Below are 27,500 nucleotides of genomic sequence, written 5' to 3'. Positions count from 1 at the left end.
ATGGGATGGGATGGGATGGGATGGGGTGGGATGGATGGGATGGATGGGATGGATGGGATGGGATGGGATGGGATGGGATGGGATGGGATGGGATGGGATGGGATGGGATGGGATGGGATGGGATGGGATGGGATGGGATGGGATGGGATGGGATGGGATGGGATGGGATGGGGTGGGGTGGGATGGGATGGGGTGGGGTGGGATGGGATGGGATGGGGTGGGATGGGGTGCGGTGGGATGGGATGGGATGGGATGGGATGGGATGGGATGGGATGGGATGGGGTGGGATGGGATGGGTGGGGTGGGATGGGTGGGGTGGGATGGATGGGGTGCGATGGGTACCAGGACCCGCGCTCCCGGCCCTACCTGCTCCCGGCGCGCGTCTCCGGTTGCCACGGGAACGGGGGCGGGATGGGGCGGGATGGCGCTGGCTCCGCCCCGGGATCGAGGGGCCGGGATCGGGATCGGGAGCGGGATAGGGATCGGGATCGGGATCGGGATTGGGATCGGGATCGGGAGGCAGCTCGGGGAAGCCCCTGAGCTGCGGGACCCGGTGTGTGCCCCCAAAAGCCTCGCCCGAGGAGCGGATTTCTCACTTAGAACTGAATTTTGCATTTTAATGGCACATCAACACTCGTTTGGCACACGCGGCAACCGCGGGCAGTTCGGGTTTTGACATTCAGAGCAAAAGAGAGTCCTTCAGGAAAATCTCTGCTGCAGAACACGCGGCTTGCACAGTTCCCCACGGAAAGGCTGGGAAAAGTCACCGGAATGGGAGCGTGGAATTGTCTCCAGGGTGAGCATGGAATTGTCTTTAGGATGAGCATGGAACTGTCTCTGGGGTGAGCATGGAATTCTCTTTAGGATGAGCATGGAACTGTCTCTAGGGTGAGCATGGAACTGTCTCCAGGGTGAGCATGGAACTGTCTCTAGGATGAGCATGGAATTGTCTCCAGGATGAGCATGGAACTGTCTCCAGGGTGAGCATGGAACTGTCTCCAGGGTGAGCATGGAATTCTCTTTAGGATGAGCATGGAACTGTCTCTGGGGTGAGCATGGAATTGTGTCTAGGATAACCATGGAATTGTCTTTAGGATGAGCATGGAACTGTCTCTGGGGTGAGCATGGAACAGTCTCTGGGATGAGCTGTCCTTCCAGGAACAGCCCCGAGGGTGGTGTGAGGCCGGAGCTCCTCAGTCAATGGGAGATAAAGAACCATTCCAGGGGCCTGGGCACTCATTAAAACACGTAGAAAAGTGGGAAGATTGGTCCTCAAACACTTCCACCCTGGCAAACACAGCCCAGAGCAGCTTTGCTTTTCACCACGAGCAGGAACTCCTTCGTGCTTTTCCCACCCAGCCGAGCTATAAAATGCAAAGTTCTGGGTGTTTATAAAAGGATCCATCTCCAAACGCTGCCAGTGACCGGGGCTGCCCCAGAATCTGCTCTGCTGGCCATGCCTGAGGAGCAGAGCGTGCCAGGCCTTGCTTTAGTGCCTCAAGATGGGGTTTGGGGAGCCCTGGTGCCCTGCCAGTGCTGCCAATCTGGAGCATTGCTACGCTGAATTGTTGGCACTATCGCAAATCCAGAAGCAGAGGTGGAGCTGACAGCCCCACGAGGTGTGTGCTCTGTGCCACTGGGGTTTGCAGCCAGGGCTGACGGCACAGAATGAGGGAAAAGTGGAGGCAAAGTCCAAAGTCTTCTCTGAGGCTGCCCAGGGTTCATTCCCAGTACCCCAGGCAGCCGCTGGACTTGGAGAACTGCCCTAAATATGGGCAGGGATCCGTGGCTAAATTGCCAATTCTCCCTTGTTTCACTTCCAGTCAGAGCCAGGAGCTCACTCCTCGCTCGTTTGCACAGAGGAGTGAGGACGCACCTCTGACCAGCCCAGCAGCGGCAGAAATCCTTCTGTAGCTCCTAATTCTGCATTTCTGGCTGCCAGCTGCTGCGCGTGGCTGTACAACACTGATTTTTGGGCAAGGGGATGCACCCAGGGCCTGGCTGCACCCCCAGGAGCAGCTGTGGGAGGGAGACAGAGCAGCAGGTCCTGCGGAAGGTCTGCTCTGCTCACAGCACCACCCACGGGTCACTCTGCAGCTCAGGGCTTTAACACTGACACAAAACCCCTGCCAAAGCCTCCCTTTAGTGCTGAATTCCCAAAGGCAGCACCCAAACCTCCCTTTAGACCTGAATTCCTGAATTCCCAAAGGCTGCACCCAAACCTCGCTTTAGTGCTGAATTCCTGACTCCCTAAAGGCAGCATCCCAAACCTTGCTTTAGTGCTGGATTCCTGAATTCCCAAAGGCAGCACCCAAACCTCCCTTTAGTGCTGAGTTCCTCAATTCCCAAAGGCTGCACCAAAACCGTCCTTTAGTCCTGAATTCCTGAATTTCTGAATTCCCAAAGGCAGCACCCAAACCTCCCTTTAGTCCTGAATTCCTGACTCCCCAAAGGCAGCACCCAAACCTCGCTTTAGTGCTGAATTCCCAAAGGCAGCACCCAAACCTCCCTTTAGTGCTGAATTCCCAAAGGCAGCACCCAAAGCTCCCTTTAGTGCTGAGTTCCTGACTCCCCAAAGGCAGCACCCGAAGCTCCCTTTAGTGCTGAGTTCCTGAATTCCTCAATTCCCAAAGGCAGCACCCGAACCTCCCTTTAGTGCTGAGTTCCCTAATGTCAGGCTGGAGCTGTGCCACAGCAGGGATTTTCTGCCCGCATCCCCGAGCCTTCCCCAGCCCGGCAGCAGCTCTGCCACCTGGCAGGGCTGGCAGGAGCCGGCTGCCAGCTCCAGGGCAGCTCTCCCGAGGGGAGGAGGCGTTCTTGGCCAGCAGAACCGGACGGGAAGCTCCCCGGCGAGAAGATCCCAGGTGGGACGCGCACCTCTCCCAGCTCTCGGGACATCCGCGAGGTTTCCTCGCGCCTCCAGCCGTGAGCTCCTTTTCCTGCTGAAGGAGGAGCACCAGGCCACGGGGGCTGTCACACCAAGGTCCCGTTTTTGCTGTCGTACTTGAGCCGGGCCCTGGGGAAGTTGAGGGTGGCGTACTCGGTGGCGCTGTGCTGGCTCCTCAGCTCGGCGGCCGAGCGCTGCCGTGCCCTGGAGAACACCTGGATGTCGGCGTAGTGGATGCTCTCCTCCTGCTGCACAGCCCTGGGCGGGCTCACCGTGGCGTAGACAGGGACATCGGGGACGTCCTCGTACGTGGGGACCGGGGATGGGACAGCCTGGGCGGAGAGCGAGAAAACCGCGTAAGTTTTCCCAGATAATAAATATTTATTATTATTATTTCCTTTGTTCTCTTCCTTTTCTAGTGAATTAATAAATATTTATTATTGTTATTTCCTTTGTTCTCTTCCTTTTCTAGTGAATTAATAAATATTTATTATTATTATTATTTCCTTTGCTCTCTTCATTTTCTAGTGAATTATTGAGGTTTGGCCTCTTGGTCTCTGTCCCATGGGCAGCCCCAGATGTGAGGTGAAGTCTCAAGGGTCCTAAGAGGTGTCTTTGTAATAAATTGGTACAAATAAATTTGGTACCAGAGACAGTTTCATATCAAATTGGTACAAAACCAGTTTGGTACAATTTGGACCCCTTGGCCTCTGGACAGCCCCAGGTGAGAGGTGAAGTCCCAAAGGTCCTACGAGGTGTCTTTGTACTTAATTTGGGAGAGAAACTTCTGGCCTTTTTTGCCTTTTTGAGCAGACAAAGAATAATTTGGTCACTCCATCAACAGCGGGCACGTTCCTCCAGGCACGGGGGCAAAAAAAGTGGGAAAAGCCACGGGCACTGTGCCCACGCTGGAGGCTGCCCAGCAGGAGAGGATTCTTGGCTCTGAATTCTGCCCTCCCAGCCCAGGGCAGCTCTGTCTCCTCACACACACTTAGGGAAAACCCTCTGGAGAGTTATTTACCTTCCTGCCGGGCTGCTGCTGTTGAGCCTCATGCCTCACGTTCGCTCCTGCAGAAGAAACGCCAGGGGTCAGCCCAGACCAGTTTGTTCCACCTTGGGATGCAGCAATGCCGTGTGGGCAATCCCCTCTGGGCACAAATCAGATTTCCACCTCGTCCCGCTCCCTCAGCCCTAACGCTGCCCTGATGTGTCCAAGATGAAAGCCTGGGCTTGTTTCTTTGGGGAAAATGAGGTTTCCCAGATTGGCAGCACGCTGTGGAGCACAGAGTTCTTGGCAGGAGCCACAGCCCCGGCACAGAGAGCTGCTTGTCAGGCCCTCGGAGGAGCCAGAGCCACTTTTAACTTTGTTATTTCCTCTGCTGCCTGGCAAACATGTTTTGCCCAGCACGGTCCAAAGGCCACAGGACACAGCTTGAGGAATGCCCTTGATGCTGGGGAGCGCTGTCAGACAGATGTTGGCAGCTCCTGCAGGAGGTGGATGCGGCTCCTGCCCTGCTGGAGAGCACTCGGGTGTGTTTTGAGGAGGGACCGGGGTGTTTGAAAGGCACTGCTGGAGTCCCTTCCCTCCCCAAAGCCCGTGGCACATCACATAATCCCAGAATCACACAATCCCAGAATCCCAGAATCCCAGAATCACACAATCCCACAATCACACAATCCCAGAATCCCAGAATCACAGAATCCCAGAATCACAGAATCCCAGAATCCCAGAATCCCAGAATCACACAATCCCAGAATCACAGAATCCCAGAATCCCAGAATCACACAATCCCAGAATCACACAATCCCAGAATCACACAATCACACAATCCCAGAATCCCAGAATCCCAGAATCACACAATCCCAGAATCCCAGAATCCCAGAATCACACAATCCCAGAATCCCAGACTCCCAGAATCACACAATCCCAGAATGATGAGGTTGGAAGAGACCTCTGAGGCCATCGAGCCCAAGCTGTGCCCTGACACCTCAACCAGACTGCAGCACCAAGTGCCATGGCCAGCCTTTTTAAACCCATCAGAGATGGTGATTCTCCCACCTCCCTGCAAAGGAAGAGCATTCCAGGGCTTTATTATTCTTCCAGTGAAATTTTTTCTTCTAACACCCAGCCTGCACCTTCCTGAGGCAGCTCGAGGCTGTGTCCTGTGGTCCTGTCAGTGCTGCCCGGTGGAGCATCACCCTCCTTGCTTCAAGAGATTAAGAAATGCTGCCTCGAGCTTCTCCTGAGGAAGGCTGAGTGCAAAAGGAGAGCTCAGCCTCAGGCTCTGCACTGGTGTCACCTCCCCAGGGACTTTGTCACTCCACAGCACCCTCACACACCCTTACCTTGCTTTTCTTTCTTTCTTTTGAAAGGTGAAGGACACTTCCTGAAATCAGAGAGACACATCAGCCCTGAAAACCCCAAAAAACAATCCCTGAAAATCCCAAACCTCTGCCTCCCCCAAAGCAGCCCAGCCCACACCTGGGGTACCAGGGATGGGACAGACAGGAGTGACCCTGGCAGGGGAAATGTCCAGAGGGAAGGTGTCCAAAGGGGATTATATCCTCCTTCTGGGGCACACCCACGCCCCCAGCTCTCCCTCGTGCCCCAGCAGCACCCCCAGCAATGGGAGCTGCTCTCCCTGGAGCTTTGCAGCCCCACTCCTGCCCTCAGCTCCGAGGCACAGGCTGCAGGGCAGGATCCCAGCTGGCACCAACCCCTCTGGCTGGGGCCAGCTGCTCTGCCAGCCCCTCTCTGTGCCGTGCTGGCCCCCTCGGCCAGGAGCAGCTGGCTGGCTGCAGGGTTCACACGCTCCTCCTGTTCTCAGTGTTCCACTTAGGGCAGAACCAAACCAGAGCAGCTCTGCCCTCGCCACGAGCCAAGCCAGAGCCTCCTCTCAGCTGTACCTGTGTGAGCAGAGAGGGACGGATGTGTTCCAGCAGGGGACAGGAGCCAAATCCATCCCAGCTGTGACAACAGAGCCGGAGCTGGCCCTGGCCAGGGGACTCGTGTCCCCCTCTGGGACAGATGCACCAAGGAAATTGGAGCTCAGAGGGCTGGGGAGCAGGTGCCAGCCCCGTGTGGCCCCTCCTGCACGCACGTGTTGCCCTGATTTTTTTAAGATTTTTCTTCTGATGTTACATTCTTGTAACAAGCTTTCTCACACACTTTCTGTAAATAAGTCATTGTTTTAAATTCCTTTATGGAAGAAAGAGAAATTTGATAAACTGTTAATTTGCCCAGTGTCCTTGGAGAGGTGACACTGTCACCCTCCAGTCCACTGTCACTTTTAAAAAAAACTATAAATGTTAAAATCAAAAAAATAAACATTCCCCTTTTTCCTTCACCTTAAAACCAGCAGTGTGCCCGCCGTTCACTTCGTGTGCTGCAGTAACACACCCACGGAGCACAGGCTGCAGCTGGGGGGCTCCGGGGGGCTGTGGCCCTGCAGGGGGGGCAGGCAGAGCCCTGGATTCCTCCAGGAACGCCGGGCGTGCCAGGGGCCGAGCCCTGGGCAGGGCTGTGCCTGTGCCAGCTCTCCCGGGCAGCTCCGGGCCAGGGGACAGCTCAGGCAGCAAAAACCCCCGGGAACGCAGGCAGGGAGCTCCGGAATGGCCGCTAATGATTAACCCGGGCAGGAGAGGCAGCTGCGGGCAGGGCAGCGTGGCCGAGGCTCCAGCGCTGCCACGGGGGCACCTCCAGCCCTTCGCAGGCACAATCCGGGGGGTTCTCCCCAGGAGTCTGGGCTTTACCTCACAGCAGCTCCCCTTTGTGGGGCTCTCCCAGCTGCCTCCTCCTCCTCCCCTGTCTGCAGCGTCTCCTCCTTGCCCAGGTTTGTGTGGCAGAGCCCTTTCCTTCCTGCCAGCACCCAGGCAAGGAGGATTCCACCAACCCAGCACCTTTTGGGGCCCTTCCCTTCCTGCCAGCACCCAGACAAGGAGGATTCCACCAACCCAGCACCTTTTGGGGTATTTCCCTTCCTGCCAGCACCCAGACAAGGAGGATTCCACCAGCCCAGCACCTTTTGGGGTATTTCCCTTCCTGCCAGCACCCAGGCAAGGAGGATTCCACCAACCCAGCACCTTTTGGGGTATTTCCCTTCCTGCCAGCACCCAGGCAAGGAGGATTCCACCAGCCCAGCACCTTTTGGGGTATTTCCCTTCCTGCCAGCACCCAGACACAGAGGATTTCACCAACCAAGCTCCTTTTGGGGTATTTCCCTTCCTGCCAGCACCCAGACACAGAGGATTTTACCAGCCCAGCACCTTTTGGGGCCCTTCCCTTCCTGCCAGCACCCAGACACAGAGGATTTCACCAACCAAGCTCCTTTTGGGGTATTTCCCTTCCTGCCAGCACCCAGGCAAGGAGGATTTCACCAACCAAGCTCCTTTTGGGGTATTTCCCTTCCTGCCAGCACTCAGGCAAGGAGGATTTCAGCAGAGCAGCCCCTTTTGGGGCAGAAGCAGCAGGTTTCTCCCCTCTCTGGGGCAGCCAGGCTCTGGGCTGCCGTTCCAGGCTGCCTCCCTCAGTGGAGGGAAGGGTGCTGGCAGTGTGTGGGCTGCAGCTATTCCTGTCTGCAGGATAATCACAGCCAGGCATCTCCTCGGGAATGGGGACACGTGTGGCACGGGAAATGGGAGCGGGGAAACCTCTCCCCTGCTCTCCAAAGCGGGTCAGGCTGCTGCAACTCCCGGGCTGAGAGAATTCTCCAGGGCAGCACCCACGGCCCTGCTCCTGCACTGCTGCCTGCCCTCTCCCCGTGCCCAGGCCAGGCTGATTCCTGCCCCACACAATCCTGGGGCCTGGATTTGGGCGGCGTGCCCTGTCTGTGCCACTGTAGTGCCACTGTAGTGCCACTGTAATGGTCAGAGCCTGGGACCCGAGGGCACAATTCCTTCATCAATGACTTCCCAGACAGAATCGATTTGCTGTGACAGCTTTTCTTTACAGACCTCAGACTGTGCCCCAGGCATCCCCCGATGCCCCGGGTGCCTCATTTACCCGCTGCCACAGGGCAGAGGAAATGAAAAATGGGAATTTGGGTGGGTGACCAGCTTTCCACCTCCCACCTTCAACTCCTATGCCGAAATCCCGAGGCTCAGGGCTTGGAAGAGCCTCGGTTTCCTCAGCTGCCGAGCCTTCCTCCACTAGGTGATGCTGTGCCTCTTGGAATTATTAAAAACTGGGTGAATTTCTCGCACTTTGAACAAACGCAGCGTCGGAGAGAGAACGCCCCGGGAGCTTCGTCTGAAACTCACGGCTGAGTGAAAACATTCCCACTCGGCAGCGAGCGCTGCCCTTTCCCGGCGGGCAGGAGCTGCAGGGCACGGCAGGAGCCAGGAGGGATTAAAGTGCCACCCTCCGTCCCAGGGGGAAAGAGCCGCAGCATCCCAAAGCCGTGCCCGGCATTTCCCGAGCAGAAACAAACCCCGGGCAGAGCGGCTGGCACGGCTGGGGGCAGGACGGGGTGCCTGAACCCCCCTTGTCCCGGGGACCCCTCAAAGGGACACCTTATGGGGGGTCTGGCATGAGGACAGACACGATCTGAGGACGGCGATTTGGGATTTCCCCAGCTCCTTCCCAGCTGCATCTCCCCAAGCTGCCGCTCCCGTGCGGGCTGGGATGTGACAAACCCCCCTTGTCCCCGTGCTGTCGTGCCCCTGGCAGCACCGGCCCAGCCCTGCCTGTCCTGGCGGGCAGGTGCAGGGCTCAGAGCCCTGGCCAGCCCGGCAGAAGGGCGCAAAGCTCCCGAATGCTGCCCGGTGCCCGGTGCCCGGTGCCCGGTGCCCGGCCCGCACTCACCCGCAGCCGCACAGGTTGCCCATGCCGCTCCCTCCTTCCCCGCCGAGCCCGAGCGCTCTCTGGGCAGGCTGAGCTCGTATTTCCTGGTTCCTGCTCGGCCCCTGGCTCTCAGGGAGTGTCTGTCTGTCTGGCAGTGTCGGGTTTCGGAGCGCTGGCCCCGTGTGCCATCTACCGGAGCTGTCCCCTGCTCCCGGCTCCCCTCGCCGCGTCCCCGGGCGCCACCGCTGCGGCCCCAGCTCGGCTCTGCCGCTCGGACAGCGGCCCTCTGTCCCTCTGTCCCTCTGTTCCCACTAAAGGGGACGGAGGAGGGACTCGGGACAAAAGGAGAAGCCCCAGGGTGGGAGCTCGGCGCTGTTCCTGCAGCCGAGGGAAACTGTGCCGCGGGTGGCATCGCCTGGGAGCCGGTGGATTTCCTGGAGGTCTCTTCTCAGCTCTTGGAATTATTAAAAATTATTAAAAACTGGATGAATTTCTCCTACTGGGTCTGCTGCTGCTGCCCCACGGCCTCGGGGACAGTGGAAATCCAGTTTCTTTCAAGCTACCTGGATAAGAGGGCTCAGTCCTGTGCCTCTGAGGATGCAGGGTCCCAGCAGACCCCTCACAGCCTTTAGGAGATGCTGAGCTGCTCTCAGGCTCAGCCCCAGCGGGTCAGACGGGAACAGGGACCTGCATTTCACCTCTGTGCCCCTGGTGAGAGCCCCTCAGACTGGCCAGCCTGAGTGACCAGAGCCCTGGCCATTGCTGGACCCGGGGATGGGGTAATTCCTGGGACCTTGTCTCAGGCAGGTCCAAGAGAAGAGATCCTCCTGAAAGATGTCATTTAAATGTCATCCTTGAGCAGCAGCTCTGCGCCACAGCTCTGCCCCAGCTCTGTGCAGGTCTGATCCCTCTAGGGGTGTCCAGCAACGGGGTGAGCATTAATTCACCTTTCAGTGGCAGGAGCTGGCTCCAGGCTCTCAGCCAGGCTCCCAGCCCCCGCTGCCACCTGCCCAAGGGCACGGCAAAGCTTGCCCCTGCCCAGGAGCGGCAGAAGGAGAAGGATTCTGCTTTGGAAGGGTCACGGCTGGCTCTGGGTGAGCAGCACTGTCACCCGCCTCGCTCTGACGGCGCTGCTCAGCTTGGGGCTGGAGAAACGCCACAGAATTTGGGGTTAGCTCCGTGCAGACAGCTGGGATTCAGCGTTCTCGGGGTGCTGCAGAGCCCAGGTGTTCCCAGGAGCCTGTCCCTGCCCGGGAAGCTGCAGACTCGGTGTCTCTGTCTCTGTTGTTTTAATGAGCCCAGTCTGCTGTGATCCCTGGGATAACTCGGCCTTTGTTGCTTTGTGGGGAAGGAGCAAAAAAAACCGGCTGGGAGCCTGTTCCCATCAGCCTCTCCCACAAACACCGGGGCTGCCGCTTCGAGCTCCACCAGAGAAACAGAAAAGCATCACAAACATTGGCGGGGCCGGGCAGCGCTTGGCTGCCACCCCGCATTCCCTGCCGCTGTCTGCGGGGACAGTGGGGACAGCCCCGGGCACTGCCAGCCCCGGCAGTGACACAGCGGTGACACCGGCACGGCACGAGCGCCCGGAGGGGCAGAATGACAGCGGACAGCAAAGCCAGGGCCGGGAGGAGCTGGGGAGGGCACGGAGCTGGGCAGGCACTGCTAACTCTGGGCATTTTTATGGCACGAGCGCCCAGGTCCCGCAGGCACCGGGACAGGGTGGTGCACACACGGAGCTGGCATTCTCAGAAATGCAGAAGGGAGAGCTCTGGGCTGGTTTGGGCACTCCTTTTGTCTCAGAATCCTCCCCCAGGGCAGCCCCAGCGCTGGTTTCAGCCCCCAGAGGTGATGGGCAGGCACAGATGGCACCTGATGGTCCAGGCTGTGCCGTGTGTGCCAGGCTGTGTGTGTGCTCTCCAGGCTGTGTGTGTGCTCTCCAGGCTGTGCCATGTGTGCCAGGCTGTGTGTGTGCTCTCCAGGCTGTGTGCCAGGCTGTGTGTGTGCTCTCCAGGCTGTGCCATGTGTGCCAGGCTGTGCCATGTGTGCCAGGCTGTGCCGTGTGTGCTCTCCAGGCTGTGTGTGTGCTCTCCAGGCTGTGATGTGTGTGCCAGGCTGTGCCATGTGTGTCAGGCTGTGTGTGTGCTCTCCAGGCTGTGCCATGTGTGTCAGGCTGTGTGTGTGCTCTCCAGGCTGTGCCATGTGTGCCAGGCTGTGTGTGTGCTCTCCAGGCTGTGTGCCAGGCTGTGTCATGTGTGCCAGGCTGTGTGTGTGCTCTCCAGGCTGTGTGCCAGGCTGTGTCATGTGTGCCAGGCTGTGTGTGTGCTCTCCAGGCTGTGTGCCAGGCTGTGTCATGTGTGCCCAGCTGTGTGTGTGCTCTCCAGGCTGTGTGTGTGCTCTCCAGGCTGTGCCGTGTGTGCCAGGCTGTGTGTGTGCTCTCCAGGCTGTGCCATGTGTGCCAGGCTGTGTGTGTGCTCTCCAGGCTGTGCCATGTGTGCCCTGCAATTATTATTAATGACTTAGACAATGCCTGCTGGAAAGGTGATTTTTTTATTTTGAATTTTTTTATTAACCAGTTTATCTGGTTCCACTGCAGGGTCAGGGCAGGAGGTCGGGCACTGAGGGCAGCTGCTCTGCACTGGGCTCAGTGCCCTCGCTGTGCCCCCTGAGCCTGGCAGGCAGGGCTGCTCCTCATCTGACTGATCCCCAGGGCTGGCAGCGCCCTGGGAAGCAGAAGAGAGCTGAAAATAGCTGGGCAGTGCCCTGCTCTTGGCCTGGCAGGGGACAAAAATCAGCCTGATACCCGTGCTCCAGTCCCAAGGGATGTGCTGGGCAGGGCTTGAGGGGGCATTCCTGCCCTGGGCATTCCTGCCCCAGATATTCCTGCCCTGGGTATTCCTGCCCCAGGCATTCCTGCCCCAGGTATTCCTACCCCGGGCATTCCTGCCCCAGAGTGGGGTGGGCAGAGCCCCAGGGACAGGGGGAAGTCACATCCCCCCAGATTCTGGAGCCTCCCCTCCTCTCTGTTGGGAGAGCTGCACCCAGGCATGCCAGGCACCCCCAAATTTAGCCACTGACACAGCATTTTGTGACACACAAGGGTGGCAACTGTCACCTGCTGAGCCCTGGGGCCGCCGGGGCAGCAGCTGCCAGCAGCAGCACACACGATCCCTGTCCCCACCACGGGGACATTGCTCACGGTGTCTGCAAAAGGGGCCAAATGCAGCCCCTCCCTGCTCCACAGACACGGCTGGGGCACCAGCCAGGCAGCCGGGGGCTGAGCAGAGCCCTTCCCTTCAGGATTTGGGGTTCAGTCCCCCCACAAAGGGCTGTGTGTGGAGGATGCCCCGTGGCCCAAGGGCTGGGCAGGCACAGGCTGTGCTGGGCATCCACTGGTGCCCCATCGACTGGGCTCACTCCAGCTGCAGCTCTGGAGATGCTCAGGGACCCTCCAAGGGCTCATCACTCCTCCTCACCTTTTTGTCCTTGAGGTCACCTCACTCTGGGCTCCCTAAGCCAGCAGCTGGGCCAGGGGTGGGGCACAGAGGTGGCCGCTGTCCCTCCACGTCCCCGCTGGTGCCACTTCCCCAGGGAGCCCAGTCCCCGCTGGGCACTGCCCGCCCTTCCTGCTGCACAGGAGCAACACCAATCCAAGGCAAACAAGAGAAGAGCAGAGGCAGATTTATTCCTCTCTCCTCCTGGTTGCTGCAGGCACTTTCACAGACCAACACCCACCTCACACAGCCACGAATCTCAGCCCCCAGCTCAGAAAGCAGGCACTGGGATGCCCTTTCCTCTCTTCCCAGTGCCCTTCTGGGCTAGGCTCAGTCCCTTGAGACACAGCCTCACAGCTGAGGGTAGGAGTGAGCTCCCTGCATGCTCACCTGACCTAGGAGAAAACTTGCATGACAGTCACTCACACTCACACTTCAGCCCCACTCTTTTTTCCAGTTCCAAGTCCCTTTTGTCCCCAGCCTTCAGCCTCGAGAAGCAGAAGTGTGGCTGCCTCAGGGCCCTGCTGAACACTGATGGTGAGAAACAGGGGTCTGGCACTGCAGATTCCCCATCCCTGGCCCCCCCACCTTCCCAGATCTGCGGCCTTTAGGATTTTTCCTTGTCTTTTCCTTCCTCAGCCTGTTCTTCCTGCCCCACCGGCTGCTCCTGCTGGGTTATCTTCACCTCGTTGACTCTGGCCTTCACCTCCTTGCCTGTCCGGGGAGCCACGATGCTCAGGATGCCATCGTGGGACAGGGTGGCCCTGACCAGCAGGGGATCCACGTCCAGGGGCAGGATGTAGGTCCTGGTGAACTCCCTGGAGACGAAGCCGTGGCGGTCAGCCTTCTGCGGGTGCTGCCCCGCCACCTCCAGCAGGTTGTCCACGGTGCGCACGCTGAGCTCGTCGGGCAGGAACTGGCAGACGTCCAGGAACACCTGGAACTTGTGCTGGTTCAGGCAGATCTCCGAGGTGCCCCTCTCCAGCTGCTTGTTGATGCGGGGCCGGATGTAGTAGCCGTGGTACAGGGCAGGGGCCAAAATCTCCGACGGGGACACGCCTGCAGAGGAGACCCCGGCTGTGAGGAGTGGGGCCGCAGCAGCAGACAGGAGCAGTTTGGGACCTGGAGAACACCTTGGCTTTGCCACATCCCCACGGCAGGGGGTGGAGTCTGCGGCAGTTCCCACCTTTGTGCCCCTAAAACCCACCCAGAGCCACGTCCCTGCCAGCTGCTGCGTGCCACCGCGCTGCCCAGAGCTGCCAGCCCGGGGCTGGCATCCAGCTTTTCATGTCGGGTGCACGGGGAGGGCCTGGTGGGTGCTCTGGGAGCAGGGAATGGGCACGGAAACTGCTGATGGTGAAGAACTAAAGGCCTTTTGTGCGCCATTGTCCACGGGGCTTTCCTTGGAGCTTTTTGCCTTTTCACGCTGTTGTGCTGGTGCTGAATGGTTCTGCTGCTGCCCACATTCCTTCCCCTCGGCCAGCACTGCCCAGCTTTGTGCTGAACGCCCCAGCTCAGCTTTTCTCCACATCCCCCCCGGCTGGAAAAGCTTCCCCCCCTTCCCCTGAGCGCTTTGCTCCATGTTTTCACAGCATGTGCACGAATGCCAGAGCATGGCTGGCATGAGGGAGGGACGGGACGGGCAGCAGCGGGCATGGATGGGGACGTGCACATGAAGAGAGAGACCCTGGTCATTCCCTGGCTATTCCCTGGATATTCCCTGGTTTTTCCCTGTCTATTCCCTGGATATTCCCTGTTTTTTCCCTGCCTGTTCCCTGGATATTCCCTGGTTTTTCCCTGGTCATTCCCTGGATATTCCTTGGCTATTCCCTGGTTATTCCTTGGCTATTACCTGTTTTTTCCCTGGCTATTCCCTGTTTTTTCCCTGTTTATTCCCTGTTTTTTCCCTGTTTATTCCCTGTTTTTTCCCTGGCTATTCCCTCCCTGTTTTTTCCCTGGCTATTCCCTGTTTTTTCCCTGGCTATTCCCTGGTTTCTCCCTGACTATTCCCTGGTTTCTCCCTGGCTATTCCCTGGTTTCTCCCTGGCTATTCCCTGGTTTCTCCCTGACTATTCCCTGCTTTTTCCCTGGCTATTCCCTGGTTTCTCCCTGGCTATTCCTGGTTTCTCCCTGGCTATTCCTGGTTTCTCCCTGGCCATTCCCTTGCTGTTCCCCCCTGATTTGATTCAAATTCCTCCACTCAAAATTCCTCGGCTCCAGCTTCCCCCTCCGGAGCTCAGGCTCCCCAGAGGGAACTCCACCACCCTGCAGCAGCAGAGGGGAGAAAGGCACCAAGAGGAGGGGGGATCCCACCTCTTTCCTTACCTTCTCCAAAGTTCTGGTCGTAGATCTTGCTGGGGTTGGCAAACTCGTACTCGGAGCTCATGGGGTAGGCGTGGGGCACGGTGCGGGCGGCCATGGCGTGCCCAGGACAGACACCTTCCTTCTCTCCTTCCTTCTCTCCTTCCTTCTCTCCTTCCTTCCTTCCTGCCTCCCCAGCCCTCGCTGCCTCTCCGAGTGAGGGCTGCGGGCTGCGAGGCTCCAGCTGGGTGGATTCCAAAGGGAGGAGGGAGTGATAAAAAAGATGGACCAAAATAGCCCCGCGCAGGCCCCGGGACGCCGGGCCAGGGCAGCTTCTCGCTGCATTCCAGCAGGGAGGGCAGGGGACACCCTGGGGACGCCTCGGAGACCCTCTGAGGGTCCCTCCTGGAGCAGGGGGACGATGGGCAGCCCAGCCCGGCCCGGACTCAGGGGCTGAGGGCGGCAGGACAGACCCCAGGCTCTGCTGCTCCGAGCCAGGGCCAGCGAGAGGCTCGGTGGAGCAGCTCTGGCACTGGAACTGGTGGCCCTGAGCCCCCGTGGGTGGCTGGGGCTTGCTCAGCTTGTGCGATGAAGCCACTGCCCAAACCCACTGCCTGCTGTGAGCTCGGGGCTCGAACCCCTCAAATGTGAGGAGCCTGATTTTCCCAGGAGCTGAGCTCAGGTCTCCTGTTCCTTTAGCGGGGAAGGGCCGCAGGAGTGAAGCCGGGATCCAAGTCCCACTGCTGTCACCTCCCCATCCTGAACCCTGCTGGCTGCCCAGGCTCTTCCCTTGGCCGGGGTTTGGCACGATGCCATGGAGAAATGCTGGTGCCAGCCATCACCGGTTCACCCAGGCTCTGAGCCTGGCCTAAATCCAGTTTTACCGAGCAGGGCTGGTGGGCTGCTGGTGCTGCAGCAGGGGAGGAGAGCCCAGCAGAGCTCTGCACACCCTGAAACCAGAGATTTCCTTGAGCCCTGCAGGGTGGGAGAGCAGGTGCAGTGCTGCTGATGTAATGGGGATTGGAGAGGGTATTTATGGCCTGGGCTGCTGCACACAGCAAATCCTGCTCCCTATTCTTGCAGGCAAGCCGAGAGGAAGAGGCTCAGAGCCTTTGGCAAAGGGCTGGCAGAGCTGGCAGCGCCTCTGAGCCAGAAATTGTGTTTAAATTGCGAGCTCTCACAGGCAGAGAAGCTCTTGCCCTTCAACAGTTGCTGGGCTGAACCCATTCCTGTGATTTGGGTTCACGGGCGAGGCAGGAATTAAAGTAAAGGTGTGAATTGTTAGGAGGAGAGCTGCAGGAAGGCAGGTCAGTGCAGGGGCAGAGATGTTCTGCTCCCCTGGGTGCAGGGCAGCACCCTGGAGGCCGTGACCATGCCCAGGCTCTCTCTGGGGTCACAGCGTGGGGCTCTTCCCTCCAGAACAATGTGCTCTGCAGAGGGCAGAAGACAAGAGGCGTTGGTGGGGAGATCCTTCCTTTATCCACACACGCCGTGAGGGCAGCGGGGCAGTGCCAGGATCCCAGCAAAGCCCTCCTGGCACCTTCCCTAGCCCTGATTTTGGGGCTCCTTTTGCTGCCGGGACAGGCTCAGCCCTGCTGGGTGATGCTGAGGTCCTGGGAACAAGGGCCCCTTGTCCTGCTCCTCCTGTCCAAAGATAGGAGCTGCATTGATCCCGCTGGCATCCAGGGCAGCTGGAACACGGGCCAAGCCTGCCCAGGACTGTGGATAAACAGCACGTGGGCAGCGGGGCGGGCACCGGGCCACTCTGGCTTCTTGCTGCCCCATTGGGCTCCTCTTCCTCCTCTCCCCTTCCCCCTCCTCCTCCTCAGCGGCGCGCTCAAATCCCTCAGACAGCTACTGGGCACCGCCGAAGGGCCCGGCCCAGGAGTGGGACAATAAAATCCCTGACACCACTGTTCAAGAGGCCTCGGGGGGGTGGAAGGCCAGGCCAGCTGCACGGCTATAAAGCTGTCCCCGCTCCCGGCACGGCACTGCAGCACAGTTGTTTGCCAGGCTCCTCCAGCGCTCTCCAATGGATATCACCATCCACAACCCCCTGATCCGCAGACCTTTCTTCTCTTGGTTGGCACCGAGCCGAATCTTTGACCAGATTTTCGGGGAGCACCTGCCCGAGTCGGAGCTGCTCCCTGTTTCCCCCAGCTTCAGCCCCTTCCTGATGAGATCCCCCATCCTTCGGATGCCCAGTTGGCTAGAGACAGGACTCTCGGAGGTAACCTTTGCTTCTTCGGGCTCTTTGTGGCTGCTGGGGGCACAGCCTGCTGGCTCTGGAGGCCCAGGAGAGCTGGGAGCTTGGAAGATGCTCCCAGGTGGTTTTTTTTTTAGGAAAAAGGCCGGGGGAAAGGTGCCGTGTTTGCACCTCTGCGTTGTTTGGGATGGAGCAAGTCTGGCCATAGTGATGGGGACAGAGCTCAGTGTGCGTGGCAGAGCACCCAGGAGCAGGCAGAGGAAAGGAGGAAGCCTCATTTCCCTGATTTCTCTAATTTCCCTAATTTCTCTAATTTCCCTAATTTGTCTCGTTTCTCTAATTTCCCACTCTGCTGCACCAAACTTTCAATCCCACTCCCACGTGAGAAGCAAAGAGCACGGGGCAGTGGCGTCCTCCTGCCGAGCACACAGGAGGCTGCTGAGGGAAAAGGGCCTGTTTTAAACAATCACTGCCCCAAAACCAGCATTTCAATAAGATCCAGGACCCAGAGGATCATGGAGCAGGCGCCTCCTCCCTCCAGGGGCTGAGCCAAGAGGCTTTTGCCTGTCCTACAAGTCAATTTACAAGGAGCTTGAGGAGCTATTCCAAGCAGAAGGAGTGAAAGTATTATTTTAATCCTTGCATAATGCCCCTCTTGATTTAGTGCCCTGGGCCTGGCTGCCCAGCGAAGCAGCCAGAACAAAGAGCCAGCTTGAGATCAAGAGTCAGTTTTAAGCAATTCAGGTGGAGGATCTCAGGCCCTGCAGTGATGGGCACTAGCACCAGGCCAGCAAGGGACAGAGCCGCTCAGATCAGACCCCAAAATAAAGGTCAGTGTGTGTGTAGAGACCAGCTCGAGTCTTGACCCGCTGCATTCTTTTTCAAGCTGAAGCCCTCACCTGCTCCTTTCTGGAGTCGCCTCCTTGCTCTTGCTCTTTTCTGAAGTCACCTCCTGGTCTTTGCAGATGCGACTGGATAAGGACAAATTTTATGTGAACCTGGACGTGAAGCATTTCTCCCCTGAGGAGCTGAAGGTGAAGGTGCTCGGGGACATGATCGAGATCCACGGCAAGCACGAGGAGCGCCAGGTACCCCCTGCTTTAACTCTCCTCCGAGGGAGTCTCTGGGAGCTCCCTCACCCCTGGTGACTGCAAAACAATCCCCTGCTCTTCTCAAATATCTGTCATTATTTTTAAATCCAGATGCTGCATGCAATCCCCCCCAGCTGATCCCAGACAGGGCAGCACGAGGGTGGAGGTTTATTGCTGATGTTGCATGAACTGTGAAGTGAACTGGAAAATCATCTGGGAAATGGGCATTTTGGGCTTTTCCTCTTTCTGGGAAGAGGCCAGGAATGCAGGGAGGTGTCCAATGAGCGAAAAATTAACTGTAGCAATCAAGCCACATCAAAAATCAGTGCATTGCCCCGTGTGTTACCTTTCCTAGCCCAGCTATCAGTTTCTAATCCTTGAAAGTTGTGTTCTGCTGCCACTCATCCCTCTCCCCGCTGCCTCTGGAGACCTGTGTGAACACTGGGCAGGCAGAAACGCAAAGCCAGAGCTGGATGTAACAGCATTTTCCTGTCCCCAGAGTAGCTGTGTCCCTGGAATTGTCCCCCCTAGGAGCACAGCGTGCCACCAGGAGATGCAGTGCTCCTGGAGCACTGGGGGCCTGTAATCCTGACACCATTTCTGGAATCCTTTTTGGCCAAGAAGACAACAAACAGTGGGATCAGGCACTGAGGGTCTCCGGGGCAGGTGTGGCTGGGATGGCACCTGGGGAATGGCACAGGGTGCAGGGGAGCCCCTGGAATGGCACAGAGTGCAGGGGAACCCCTGGAATGGCACCTGGGAATGGCACAGGGTGCAGGGGAGCCCCTGGAATGGCACCTGGGAATGGCACAGGGTGGAGGGGAACCCCTGGAATGGCACAGAGTGCAGGGGAACCCCTGGAATGGCACCTGGGGAATGGCACAGGGTGCAGGGGAACCCCTGGAATGGCACCTGGAACGGCACAGGGTGCAGGGGAGCCCCTGGAATGGCACAGGGTGCAGGGGAGCCCCTGGCAGGCACAGGGTGGGCACAAAGCCTCCCCTGTAAACCTCTATAGTGGATATTTTTGCCCCGATGAAGGAGGGGAAAATGATGAGGACTCCATGGTATCAGGAGGCTCATTAATTACTTTATTACACTATATTATTCTATATTCTATTACACTGTGTCACATTACATCCAAACTGAACCTGCCAAGCCCTCACCTGCACTGCCCTGCCCAGAATCTCGTGGCTGTCCCCACACACACAGAGCTGGCCCTGACAGGCCAAGGAACCAAAACTCCATCACCCTGGGTGAACAATCCCCACACTGCATTCTGCTGTGGCACAGCACAGGCACAGCAAAGGATAGAAGAGTTGTTTTGATCGTTCTCTGAGGTTCAGAGAATGTGAATCCCAGGAATATTCTTGGGAAGAATCGTGCCTGGCTTTTCTCTGGGAAGGGAAATGAGGCTACCTACACGCCTGCGGGCACCTGCAGCCCGGGCACGGGTGGGTGAGGCAGAGAGCGTGTGATGGGAGAGGGGAGTAACAAGCCACACGATACAACAGAGACTGTTCAGTGCAATACAGAGAGTACCCAGTGCAAATCTCAAATCACCCAGTGCCAAACAGCAACTAAATCAACTACTCGGTGCAATGCAACGGGCACTGCCCCACCCCGGCTCTTTACAGCCAGCAGCTCATCTTTAAACCCTTTGAACTCCCTGAAAACCTTTCCTCCGAGAGCCCAACTCCCTCTGAGCGCAGCCCCGCGGTCGAGGCGGCGCCGGGCGAGTTGCCCTCAATGAAAAGCTGCGTGGTAAGGATTCCCCCCTTCCCTTGGCGCAGGACGAGCACGGCTTCATCGCCAGGGAGTTCAGCAGGAAATACCGGATCCCGGACGACGTGGACCCGCTGACCATCACGTCGTCGCTGTCGCTGGACGGGGTGCTGACCGTGAGCGCTCCCCGCAAGCAGAGCGATGTCCCCGAGCGCAGCATCCCCATCACCCGCGAGGACAAACCGGCCATCGCCGGCGCCCAGAGGAAGTGAGGGCAGCTCTGCTGTCCCCAAAGCCACCCCCGGAGGGCCGTTCCAGAGCTCTTTCCTCCACCAGGTGCCGGCCGTGCTGAGCGGCTGCTCGTGTTATTTATGCTGAGTAAGTTTACTAACGAATAAAACCGTGGAGAAGCAGTTTGGATTGGTTTGTTTTGGGGTTGGGTTGAGAAAGGTGGATGAAAGGTGCGGGGCAACGTCGTTTTTTGGGTGGCAGGCGTGTCCAGGACAGCTTATCTGGGTGTTCAGAAGCACTTTGCTCATCACACCTTGTGTTCTCTCTCCCTTCAACGCTGCCAGAGGATTTCAGAGTGTTTCACAAGCAGCAGGAGAGTTTCTCCCGTGGAGATTAAACTGGTAAAACAGCTCCATGCCAACTGAAACCCCGCTGAAGTGTGGGGATTTGATAACAGCTGGCTGCAGGGCAACTGTATCTTAAATCTCTGCAGTGATTCATGCAATGGAGAAACATCCAGGGGCTGCAGCCAGCTCAGAGCAGCTTCAGGGGAAAACTGCAGGGCTGCAGCAAACACACATCTGCCCAAAGAGAGGGAAAACATCCTGCTCTGGTGATGCAAATCACATCCCTTTAAACTCTGCTGTTAGTGCCCTTCAAACACTGAGCAGGATCTGATGTCTACAGCAACAACCTGATTTATGCCAGCATTGCTGAGCGACACAAACCACTACCAAAGTCCTTTTCAGGCATCTTCACCTGCCTAGCACCTCTCTTCAAAGGGGTAGAAAGGGATGCCTGGAACTCAATTTCTGAAATTCATCTTCAAAAAGGACAGATCTGTCGCTCAGACCATCAGACTCAGCCGTGACCTGACCTGTCTCCTGTGTTCCTTACACCTGCTGAGACAAAGGTTCTGTTAGCAGGGAGCACAGCCCAGCTCGGCTGAGCAGGGGGAGCATCCTTCCGTGGCTGTGGGTGAGAAAAAGAAAATGAGCACTCTGTGATGCAGGGTCAGTGCCAAACACCCCAAATCCCCCCTCATTTCCAAGCCTGCTGTCTCCTATGAGCTGGGTCTAATTAGCTCTCCCAGCTAAGGTGTTAATCGGGCTTGTCTGGCCGGGCACAACCTCTGCCCACAAGAACAAACCCCAGACACGCACAGAGGTTACAAACAGCACAGATTAAAAAGCAGGAGGAACATTTCCCACCCGGCTTTCACGTGTGACAGGTCTTGGTGCTGGATGGAAATCACAGCACCACAGGTTCCTGCGGGTTTCTGCTGCTTCTCCTGCTTCCTCCTTGGTCCTTCTCCACCTGCAGGCCTGGAGTGCAAAACAAAAGGGGTTCCAGCTCAGGGTGGTGGCCTGGAAATCAATGAGGTTTTTGTTCAAATGCTAAAAGAATCAACATTGAAAGGAAGTAAATGTAAAATAGTAAGAATTTAGCTGGAAAGTGCAACTGAGGGGAATGGTTTTTACAGCACGGGGGTTTTGTCAGGCTCAAACCATTCCCAGAAATGGGAATTTTGAGTGAAAGCTCTCTGGGGATAAACTGGATGAGGTCAGCCAGACAAGAATACTTGAAATGCAGAACCACTCCCTGAGTGACCTGAAATACCTGTTCTGGGGTGGCACAGGAGCACAGCCCAGCACGGGGAGAGCGACAGGAAACATCTCTGCCATCTCCAGGCACAAACATCATGAGGAGCTCCTCACATCCAGCAGATCATCCCAGTTCTGCAGGAAATTCCCTCTCTGATGTTCCCCTGTGATCTGAAGCAGGTTGTTTCTGACGCAGTGAGCGTGCTGAAAAGGAAAGCTCACATCTAGCATGGCTAAATACGAGTTTGGAAGGGTTGTTCATCATTATTGGCACGGGAAGGTTGTGTGGTAACTATTTTCTCAGTACCCAACGCCCCTCCAGGCCACTGCACATCATTTAAAGTAGTCAAAATGATTCTCTCAAGGCCACAGGGAGCCAGTGCCCAGCGCAGAGCTCCCAAATTGTGGCAGTGGGTCTGTGCAGGAGCTGAGCTGCGCCCGTTTCAACCCTTCCTCTGTCATTATCTGTGTGAAACACTGTCCCTGCCCTGTGGGGCAGCTGTGGGCACACAAATGGAGCAGGTGACACCCAAGCCTGGCTGCTGTAGATATTCTAGTCCATAATTTCCTTCCTTCTCAAAGGCACCATGCACGTCTGTGAGGCAGGGTAATTAATTAACCCTGTTGAGGAATTAGGGACCTCCTCATTACACCTTGATTATGTCTGCAATTATCTGACACCTAATGATGCTTCCAGCACCTTTCCACTGCTCCTCTTCTCTTTTTCTTCTCTGCCTGTCTGTCTCTGCTTCTCCCCTCTGGGAATTCGAGCAGCACAAAGATTGTCAAAGAATAAAAATCACAGGTGCAGGTAAAGGTCAGTTCAGAGGAGGCCACCAGGTTGATTACAGGGCTGGAACTCCTCTGCTGTGAGGAAAGGCTGAGAGAATTTGGATTGTTGAGCCTGGAAAGGAGATTTCAGGGTGAATTAATTGTGGCCTTGCAGTACCTGGTGGGAGCCCCCAGGAAAGGTGGAGAGAGACTATTCCCAAAGGCCTGGAGTGACAGGCCAGGGGGGAATGGCTCCAACCTGACAGAGAGCAGGGTTAGATTGGATATTAACCAGAAATTTTACCCTGTGAGGGTGGTGAGGCTCGGGCACAGGCTGCCCAGAGAAGCTGGCAAGTGGCTGGAAGTGTATTAACAAGAAATTTTACCCTGTGAGGGTGGTGAGATTTGGGCACGGGATGCCCAGAGAAGCTGGCAAGTGCTGCAAGTGTTTGAGGATGGGGCTTGGAGCATCCTGACCTGGGCTAGCGAAAGGTGTCCCAGCACAAGATCAGCTTTAGGGCCCCTTCTACCCCGAACCATTCTGCGACTCTACGATTCCTCGGCTTTTTAACCAGCTTTTTTTTTTTTTTCCCTTTTGAATGCAACACCCATTTCCTATTGCACGGCGGCGGGGAGAGCTCCCCGCATCCCCACATCCCCGCATCCCCACATCCCCGCATCCCCGCATCCCCGCATCCCGCATCCCCACATCCCCGCATCCCCGCATCCCGCATCCCGCATCCCGCATCCCGCATCCCCGCATCCCGCATCCCCACATCCCCGCATCCCCGCATCCCCGCATCCCACATCCCCACATCCCCGCATCCCCGCATCCCACATCCCCGCATCCCCGCATCCCCACATCCCCGCATCCCGCATCCCGCATCCCGCATCCCCGCATCCCCGCATCCCCGCATCCCCGCATCCCCACATCCCCGCATCCCCGCATCCCCGAATCCCCGAATTCCCGCATCCCGCATCCCCGCATCCCCGCATCCCCGCATCCCCGCATCCCCACATCCCCGCTCCCGCGCCGGGGATGCCGCCGCGCATCCTTTCCGGGGACAGCGCCACCTCTCCGCGCTCGGGGGAGGAGCGGCGGCTGCCGAGGAGTCCCCGGGGATGCCGGCGGGGCCCGCACGCCACCAGCAGTGGCCGCCGAGCGGCCGCACGTCATGAGCGAGCGCCGGCGGCTGCGAGCGCCGCTCCGGGGCCATGGGGCCGCCGCCCCGCCGCGTCCTGCTGCTCGGAGAGGGCAACTTCTCCTTCGCCGCGGCGCTCTGCGGGGCTCGGGCCACGCACGTGGTGGCCACTTGCTACGAGAGCGAGGAGGAGGCGGCCGGGCGCGGCGGAGCGGCGCGGAGCATCCGCCGGCTGCGGGACAGCGGTGGGTGCGCGCCGGGGATGGGCTGGGATGGGCATGGAGCTGCTGCTGGGAGCTCTGCTGGCACCCTCCTGGCTTTGCTGGCACCCTCCTGGCATCGCTGGCACCCTGGTGTCACCCCAGTGGCGTCGCTGCCCCGCGCGTCCCCCGCTGTCCCATCCCAGCCCCTCCAGGCGTCTCAGGGGAGGGACTGGAATGGCCCGGCTGGCCAAATGAAATGCTTTATAATCTGATCAGGATGAAATAGTACTGAAACTATTGTTTTCAACTGTTTTCAGAAGTTTCTGCTGCCTTGAAGGAGAGCAAAGGGCACAGAGAACCCCGCAGGGCTCCCTGGCGTTGCCGATGCTCGAGGCAGCTCTCACCCACTTAGAAACGCCCTGGAGGATTTGCATTCCCCCCTCTCTTCGAATCTTTCCTCCCTGATGGCAAGCAGAGCCTTGTTTTGCTGTCGCAGGAGCCGAGGTTGTGTTTTCCGTGGACTGCACCAAGCTGAAGGAGCACTTTTTACCGGGAAAACGGGAATTTGATCGGATTTATTTCAACTTCCCTCACTGCGGGAGGAAGGCGGGGGTGGTGAAGAACAGGCAGCTCCTCGCCGGCTTTTTCCATAGGTGAGTAAACCCGGGTTAATTCCGTGCTAATCACGGGCCGTGGCACAGCTTTTCAGCTGCGTTCCAGATGTTTTCCGGGCTCCGGGGGATTCGGGGCTGTGCTAACAGGATTTTCCGCTCCAGCTGTGCAGAAGTGCTGGCCCAGCACGGAGAGGTCCACGTGGCCCTTTGCAACGGCCAGGGAGGGACTCCTGCGGATCGGCCCAGGAGGGAGTGGCACAACAGCTGGCAAGTCGTGGCTGTGGCTGCCGGAGCCGGCTTTATCCTGAGCGACGTTCATCCTTTTGAAGCAGAGACTATCGATGGGTACAAATGCACAGGTTACAGGTAACCAGCACGGGGCAGAACTGAAATTCTGATGTTTGTGCTCTTAAAATGGCCCAGAGCTAGAATATTCTTTTAGTATCTTGTTAGCTGGAAACTCCTTTTAATTTTCCTTGAAATTTTCCTTGTAATTTTCCCTGAAATTTTCCTTAAAATAGCTGCAGTTCTCGTTCATCTCCAAGCAGAACAACCAAGATTAAAATGCAAGCTTCCTGCCAAAGCAGCCTCTAAAAATGAGACTTTCTGGAGGTTTTAAAGGTCAAAAGCATCCGTTTCAGAGCAAATATCAATCTCAGCCTAAAGACAGGAGGACTGGGGGTTGGTGCTGGCAGGGACCTCTGCTCCTGCCTACTTGGGGCACGGTAAATATCAGAAATTAGCAGTGACTTTGCTCTGGTTTTGTGTTTTTTTTTCAGGAGTCAGGATAAATCCTTCTGCGTGGAGGGTGCTTTGAACCACATTTTCACACGGAGCACGGCCCCCCTGTGTTTCACACCCATGAGCTGCCAGACACAACTGGGAGGCCAAAAAGTTTCTTTTCAAGTGCCAGAAATCCTCGTGGATAAGATTAACAGGTGAGTTTTACAACTGGTTTCTCTTTGGCTGTAGCAGCTCTCCTGCTCTCAGTGGGAGTGCCCAGCAGTGGGGTCAGATAAATGGATATGGTGACTGGGAAATCCTTTTTTTTACCAGCAAATTGCTGTGAATCCTTGATTGTAACCTGCAGACAAGCACCAGTGCCCTGAAAACGTGCAACACCTTTGGTGAAAGACTTGGCTTGGTCAGGGAGTTCCTGGCTTAAGAATGTTTGGGGTGAATTGCTGCACTCAAATCATGGGAATCACAACTGGTGTCTGTAATTTGCTCTTTCATTTTTCACAGGGGTTTCCTCGATGTGAATTCAAGTCACCCAGTCAGGACAATCAAGGAGAAGCTCAGTGCAGGGCTCAGCCAAGCTTTTCCTCTGCACAACGTCAGCTCCTGCCTCCCCCTGCTCCACCAAGGTCACCCCAGTGGTGTTCGCCACTCCAACATCTTCTGGATCACCCTGAGCCCAGGGGAGGCTCCAGGCACTGAGAAAATGTCTCAGGGAGTGGCAGATGCAGTTTTGTGTCCCCATTTCGGCCAGGACGCAGATGAGAATGTGCAGGAAGGATGCCCAGTTCCAGAGCAGTTTCACCTTCGGCCTTCCCTCCTGCCTCATGCTCAGGCCATAATAAGAAAAGGAGCCTTTTCCCCGGGGACACTTCAGGTTCTTTCCGGGCCAGTTTTTAGGAAATGCCGGATCACTCCCCACTCCATGCCCGCTTTCCATGAGATGCTCCTTGTGCTTGCAGTTAGCAGGGGCACGGAGAACAGCTGTATCCAGATGTTGGTGGATAACATTAAAGCCACCGTGAATTCCCTTCACCAGGGCATTTCTGGCGTCAAACCCAGCGTCAGCCTGCAGGAAGCAGCACGTTTTGGAGCTGAGCTAAGTGACTTTGCTGCTTTTGAAAGGCAGCTTGGTGAAATTCAGCATTTCCTCTGTGTGGGGACAGACCCAGACCCCCCAGGCTCCTGTGTGGGGGTTATCAGGGCGGCTCCTGGTGAATTAAAAAGCCGTGAGCTGGTTGTTGTCTCTGCCTCGCTGAACCTGGACCTCCTGGCCATGCTGATGTGTGGAATATCCGACTGGAGAATGCTCTGGACATGGGACAGGCGCTTCCTCGGGCACTTTCCTGAGGGAGAGTTGAGGCTTTTCAAGAGTTTTTCCCTCTATCCACCTTCCTACGTGCACGATGTCAGCTTCTGGCTTCCTGACGGGGAGGACTTCGATGAAGTGGCTTTTCACACCCTTGCCAGGAGGGTGTCAGGTGAAACGGTCGTTTCCATCCAGCTGAGGGACGATTTCCAGCAGCCAGGGACGGGACGGAGGAGTCTCTGCTACAGGGTGACTTTCCAGTCCTGTGACAGGGCCTTGGGCTGCCGGGAGGCAGCAGAGATGCAGCTGCACTTGCGAGAGGAAATCCAGCAACACCTGGGTGTGACCCTGAGGTAGAACACCCCCCGTGGTTTGCAGGGGCTCCAGCAGCTCCTGTGCCCCTTTCTGACCTGGAAAATGTCACCTGCATGTCGTCGGACCTAAGGCTGTGTTATTGCAGTGCCTGTCAGGGAGCGGGGTGGACTTTGAGCACCTGCACACGTTTCCATGTGGGAGTTCCTGTGGATGAGGACCAAGCGCTCCTGTTCTCCGTGTGTGAAATGAAACCTTTTTATAAAGCAGAGCTTTTCTTTCCTAGGGTGCTGTGAGAGTGGATTCGATCTCTTCACTAATGCAGATTCCTCCTGATGTCCCCCCTGAGCCTGCCCAGGCCCAGCCTGAGGCCGTTCCCTCTCCTCCTGTCCCTGTTCCCAGGAGCAGAACCCCCGGCTGTCCCCTCCTGTCAGGAGTTGTGCAGAGCCACAAGGTCCCCCCGATCCCCCTTTTCTCCAGGCTGAGCCCCTTCCCAGCTCCCTGAGCTGCTCCTGGGGCTCCAGACCCTTCCCAGCTCCATTCCCTTCCCTGGACATGCTCCAACTCCTCCATATCCCTCCCGTGCTGTCCTTTCCCCATCTCCTGATCACAGGGGGTACCCAATAAACAGCATTCTCCCTGGGTGCGTTCCCATTCCCTCACTTTCCTGCCCAACAGGGCAGGCAGGGGCAGGGTGGGGATGGACCCTGGCTCGGACATGGGTGTGCCTGACAGGGACCGGGTGAGGGATGGACCCGGTGGGTGATGGATGCAGATGGGTGATGGAGCCGGGTGGAGGATGGACACGGGTGGGTGATGGACACAGGTGGGTGATGGACACGGGTGAGTGATGGACCCAGGTGGAGGATGTACACAGGTGGGTGATGGAGCTGGGTAGAGGATGGACATGGGTGAGTGATGGACACGGGTGGGTGATGGACACAGGTGGGTGATGGACACGGGTGGGTGATGGAGCCGGGTGGAGGATGGACACGGGTGAGTGACAGACCCGGGTGGATGATGGACACAGGTGGATGATGGACCCGGGTGGAGGATGGACACGGGTGGAGGATGGACATGGGTGAGTGAT

General features: G+C 57.5%; 4 protein-coding genes and 1 long non-coding RNA gene across 7 annotated transcripts; 2 read left to right on the top strand and 3 right to left on the bottom strand.

Moving 5' to 3' along the window:
• Positions 1-2,567: 2,567 nt before the first annotated feature.
• C24H11orf52 (chromosome 24 C11orf52 homolog) lies at positions 2,568-8,960 on the bottom strand. Its single transcript, XM_038161484.1, has 4 exons — positions 8,691-8,960; positions 5,234-5,274; positions 3,909-3,955; positions 2,568-3,219 (listed from the first exon to the last, which is right to left on the bottom strand). Exons 1-4 carry the CDS (start codon positions 8,711-8,713, stop codon positions 2,974-2,976), a joined length of 357 nt encoding a protein of 118 aa, XP_038017412.1. The 5' UTR covers positions 8,714-8,960; the 3' UTR covers positions 2,568-2,973.
• A 3,374-nt stretch (positions 8,961-12,334) lies between these two features.
• On the bottom strand, positions 12,335-14,703 carry HSPB2 (heat shock protein family B (small) member 2). Of its 2 annotated transcripts, none has more exons than XM_038161482.1 (2): positions 14,489-14,703; positions 12,335-13,285 (listed from the first exon to the last, which is right to left on the bottom strand). In XM_038161482.1, the coding sequence occupies exons 1-2, from the start codon at positions 14,580-14,582 to the stop codon at positions 12,771-12,773; spliced, it is 609 nt and encodes a 202-aa protein (XP_038017410.1). In that variant the 5' UTR covers positions 14,583-14,703; the 3' UTR covers positions 12,335-12,770. The 2 variants fall into 2 exon arrangements, with proteins under 2 accessions (XP_038017410.1, XP_038017411.1); XM_038161483.1 differs by having other exon boundaries at positions 12,335-13,222; positions 14,489-14,701.
• A 1,594-nt stretch (positions 14,704-16,297) lies between these two features.
• On the top strand, positions 16,298-19,899 carry CRYAB (crystallin alpha B). The gene is made up of 3 exons (XM_038161636.1): positions 16,298-16,694; positions 17,636-17,758; positions 19,555-19,899. Exons 1-3 carry the CDS (start codon positions 16,497-16,499, stop codon positions 19,756-19,758), a joined length of 525 nt encoding a protein of 174 aa, XP_038017564.1. The 5' UTR covers positions 16,298-16,496; the 3' UTR covers positions 19,759-19,899.
• Positions 19,900-20,034: 135 nt separating this feature from the next.
• Positions 20,035-22,710, bottom strand: LOC119711428. Its single transcript, XR_005259722.1, has 3 exons — positions 22,022-22,710; positions 21,338-21,525; positions 20,035-21,042 (listed from the first exon to the last, which is right to left on the bottom strand). It is a non-coding gene; the product is annotated as an uncharacterized LOC119711428 (long non-coding RNA).
• A 380-nt stretch (positions 22,711-23,090) lies between these two features.
• Positions 23,091-27,052, top strand: FDXACB1 (ferredoxin-fold anticodon binding domain containing 1). 2 transcript variants are annotated; one of them, XM_038161634.1, is made up of 5 exons: positions 23,091-23,483; positions 23,934-24,090; positions 24,214-24,417; positions 24,831-24,989; positions 25,297-27,052. In XM_038161634.1, the coding sequence occupies exons 1-5, from the start codon at positions 23,132-23,134 to the stop codon at positions 26,453-26,455; spliced, it is 2,031 nt and encodes a 676-aa protein (XP_038017562.1). In that variant the 5' UTR covers positions 23,091-23,131; the 3' UTR covers positions 26,456-27,052. The 2 variants fall into 2 exon arrangements, with proteins under 2 accessions (XP_038017562.1, XP_038017563.1); XM_038161635.1 differs by having other exon boundaries at positions 23,193-23,479.
• Positions 27,053-27,500: the final 448 nt, after the last annotated feature.

This window comes from Motacilla alba, chromosome 24 (genome assembly GCF_015832195.1).
Source record: "Motacilla alba alba isolate MOTALB_02 chromosome 24, Motacilla_alba_V1.0_pri, whole genome shotgun sequence".
Lineage (NCBI taxonomy): Eukaryota > Metazoa > Chordata > Aves > Passeriformes > Motacillidae > Motacilla > Motacilla alba.
This window is presented reverse-complemented; position numbering and strand designations above follow the sequence as displayed.

What these genes read in the sequence shown, in the direction of transcription:
- C24H11orf52 (XM_038161484.1), bottom strand. Translation starts at nt 8,713, where the DNA reads ATGGGCAACCTGTGCGGCTGCGG. An exon ending in GGCAACCTGTGCGGCTGCGG is followed by an intron (nt 5,275 to 8,690) that starts GTGAGTGCGGGC and finishes CTCTGATTTCAG; the next exon opens with GAAGTGTCCTTCACCTTTCA. An exon ending in AGCAGCAGCCCGGCAGGAAG is followed by an intron (nt 3,220 to 3,908) that starts GTAAATAACTCT and finishes CTCTCCGCCCAG; the next exon opens with GCTGTCCCATCCCCGGTCCC.
- HSPB2 (XM_038161482.1), bottom strand. Translation starts at nt 14,582, where the DNA reads ATGGCCGCCCGCACCGTGCCCCACGCCTACCCCATGAGCTCCGAGTAC. An exon ending in CGACCAGAACTTTGGAGAAG is followed by an intron (nt 13,286 to 14,488) that starts GTAAGGAAAGAG and finishes GGTGTTCTCCAG; the next exon opens with GTCCCAAACTGCTCCTGTCT.
- CRYAB (XM_038161636.1), top strand. Translation starts at nt 16,497, where the DNA reads ATGGATATCACCATCCACAACCCCCTGATCCGCAGACCTTTCTTCTCT. An exon ending in TAGAGACAGGACTCTCGGAG is followed by an intron (nt 16,695 to 17,635) that starts GTAACCTTTGCT and finishes TGGTCTTTGCAG; the next exon opens with ATGCGACTGGATAAGGACAA. An exon ending in GCAAGCACGAGGAGCGCCAG is followed by an intron (nt 17,759 to 19,554) that starts GTACCCCCTGCT and finishes CCCTTGGCGCAG; the next exon opens with GACGAGCACGGCTTCATCGC.
- FDXACB1 (XM_038161634.1), top strand. Translation starts at nt 23,132, where the DNA reads ATGCCGCCGCGCATCCTTTCCGGGGACAGCGCCACCTCTCCGCGCTCG. An exon ending in TACAAATGCACAGGTTACAG is followed by an intron (nt 24,418 to 24,830) that starts GTAACCAGCACG and finishes TTTTTTTTTCAG; the next exon opens with GAGTCAGGATAAATCCTTCT. An exon ending in CTCGTGGATAAGATTAACAG is followed by an intron (nt 24,990 to 25,296) that starts GTGAGTTTTACA and finishes CATTTTTCACAG; the next exon opens with GGGTTTCCTCGATGTGAATT.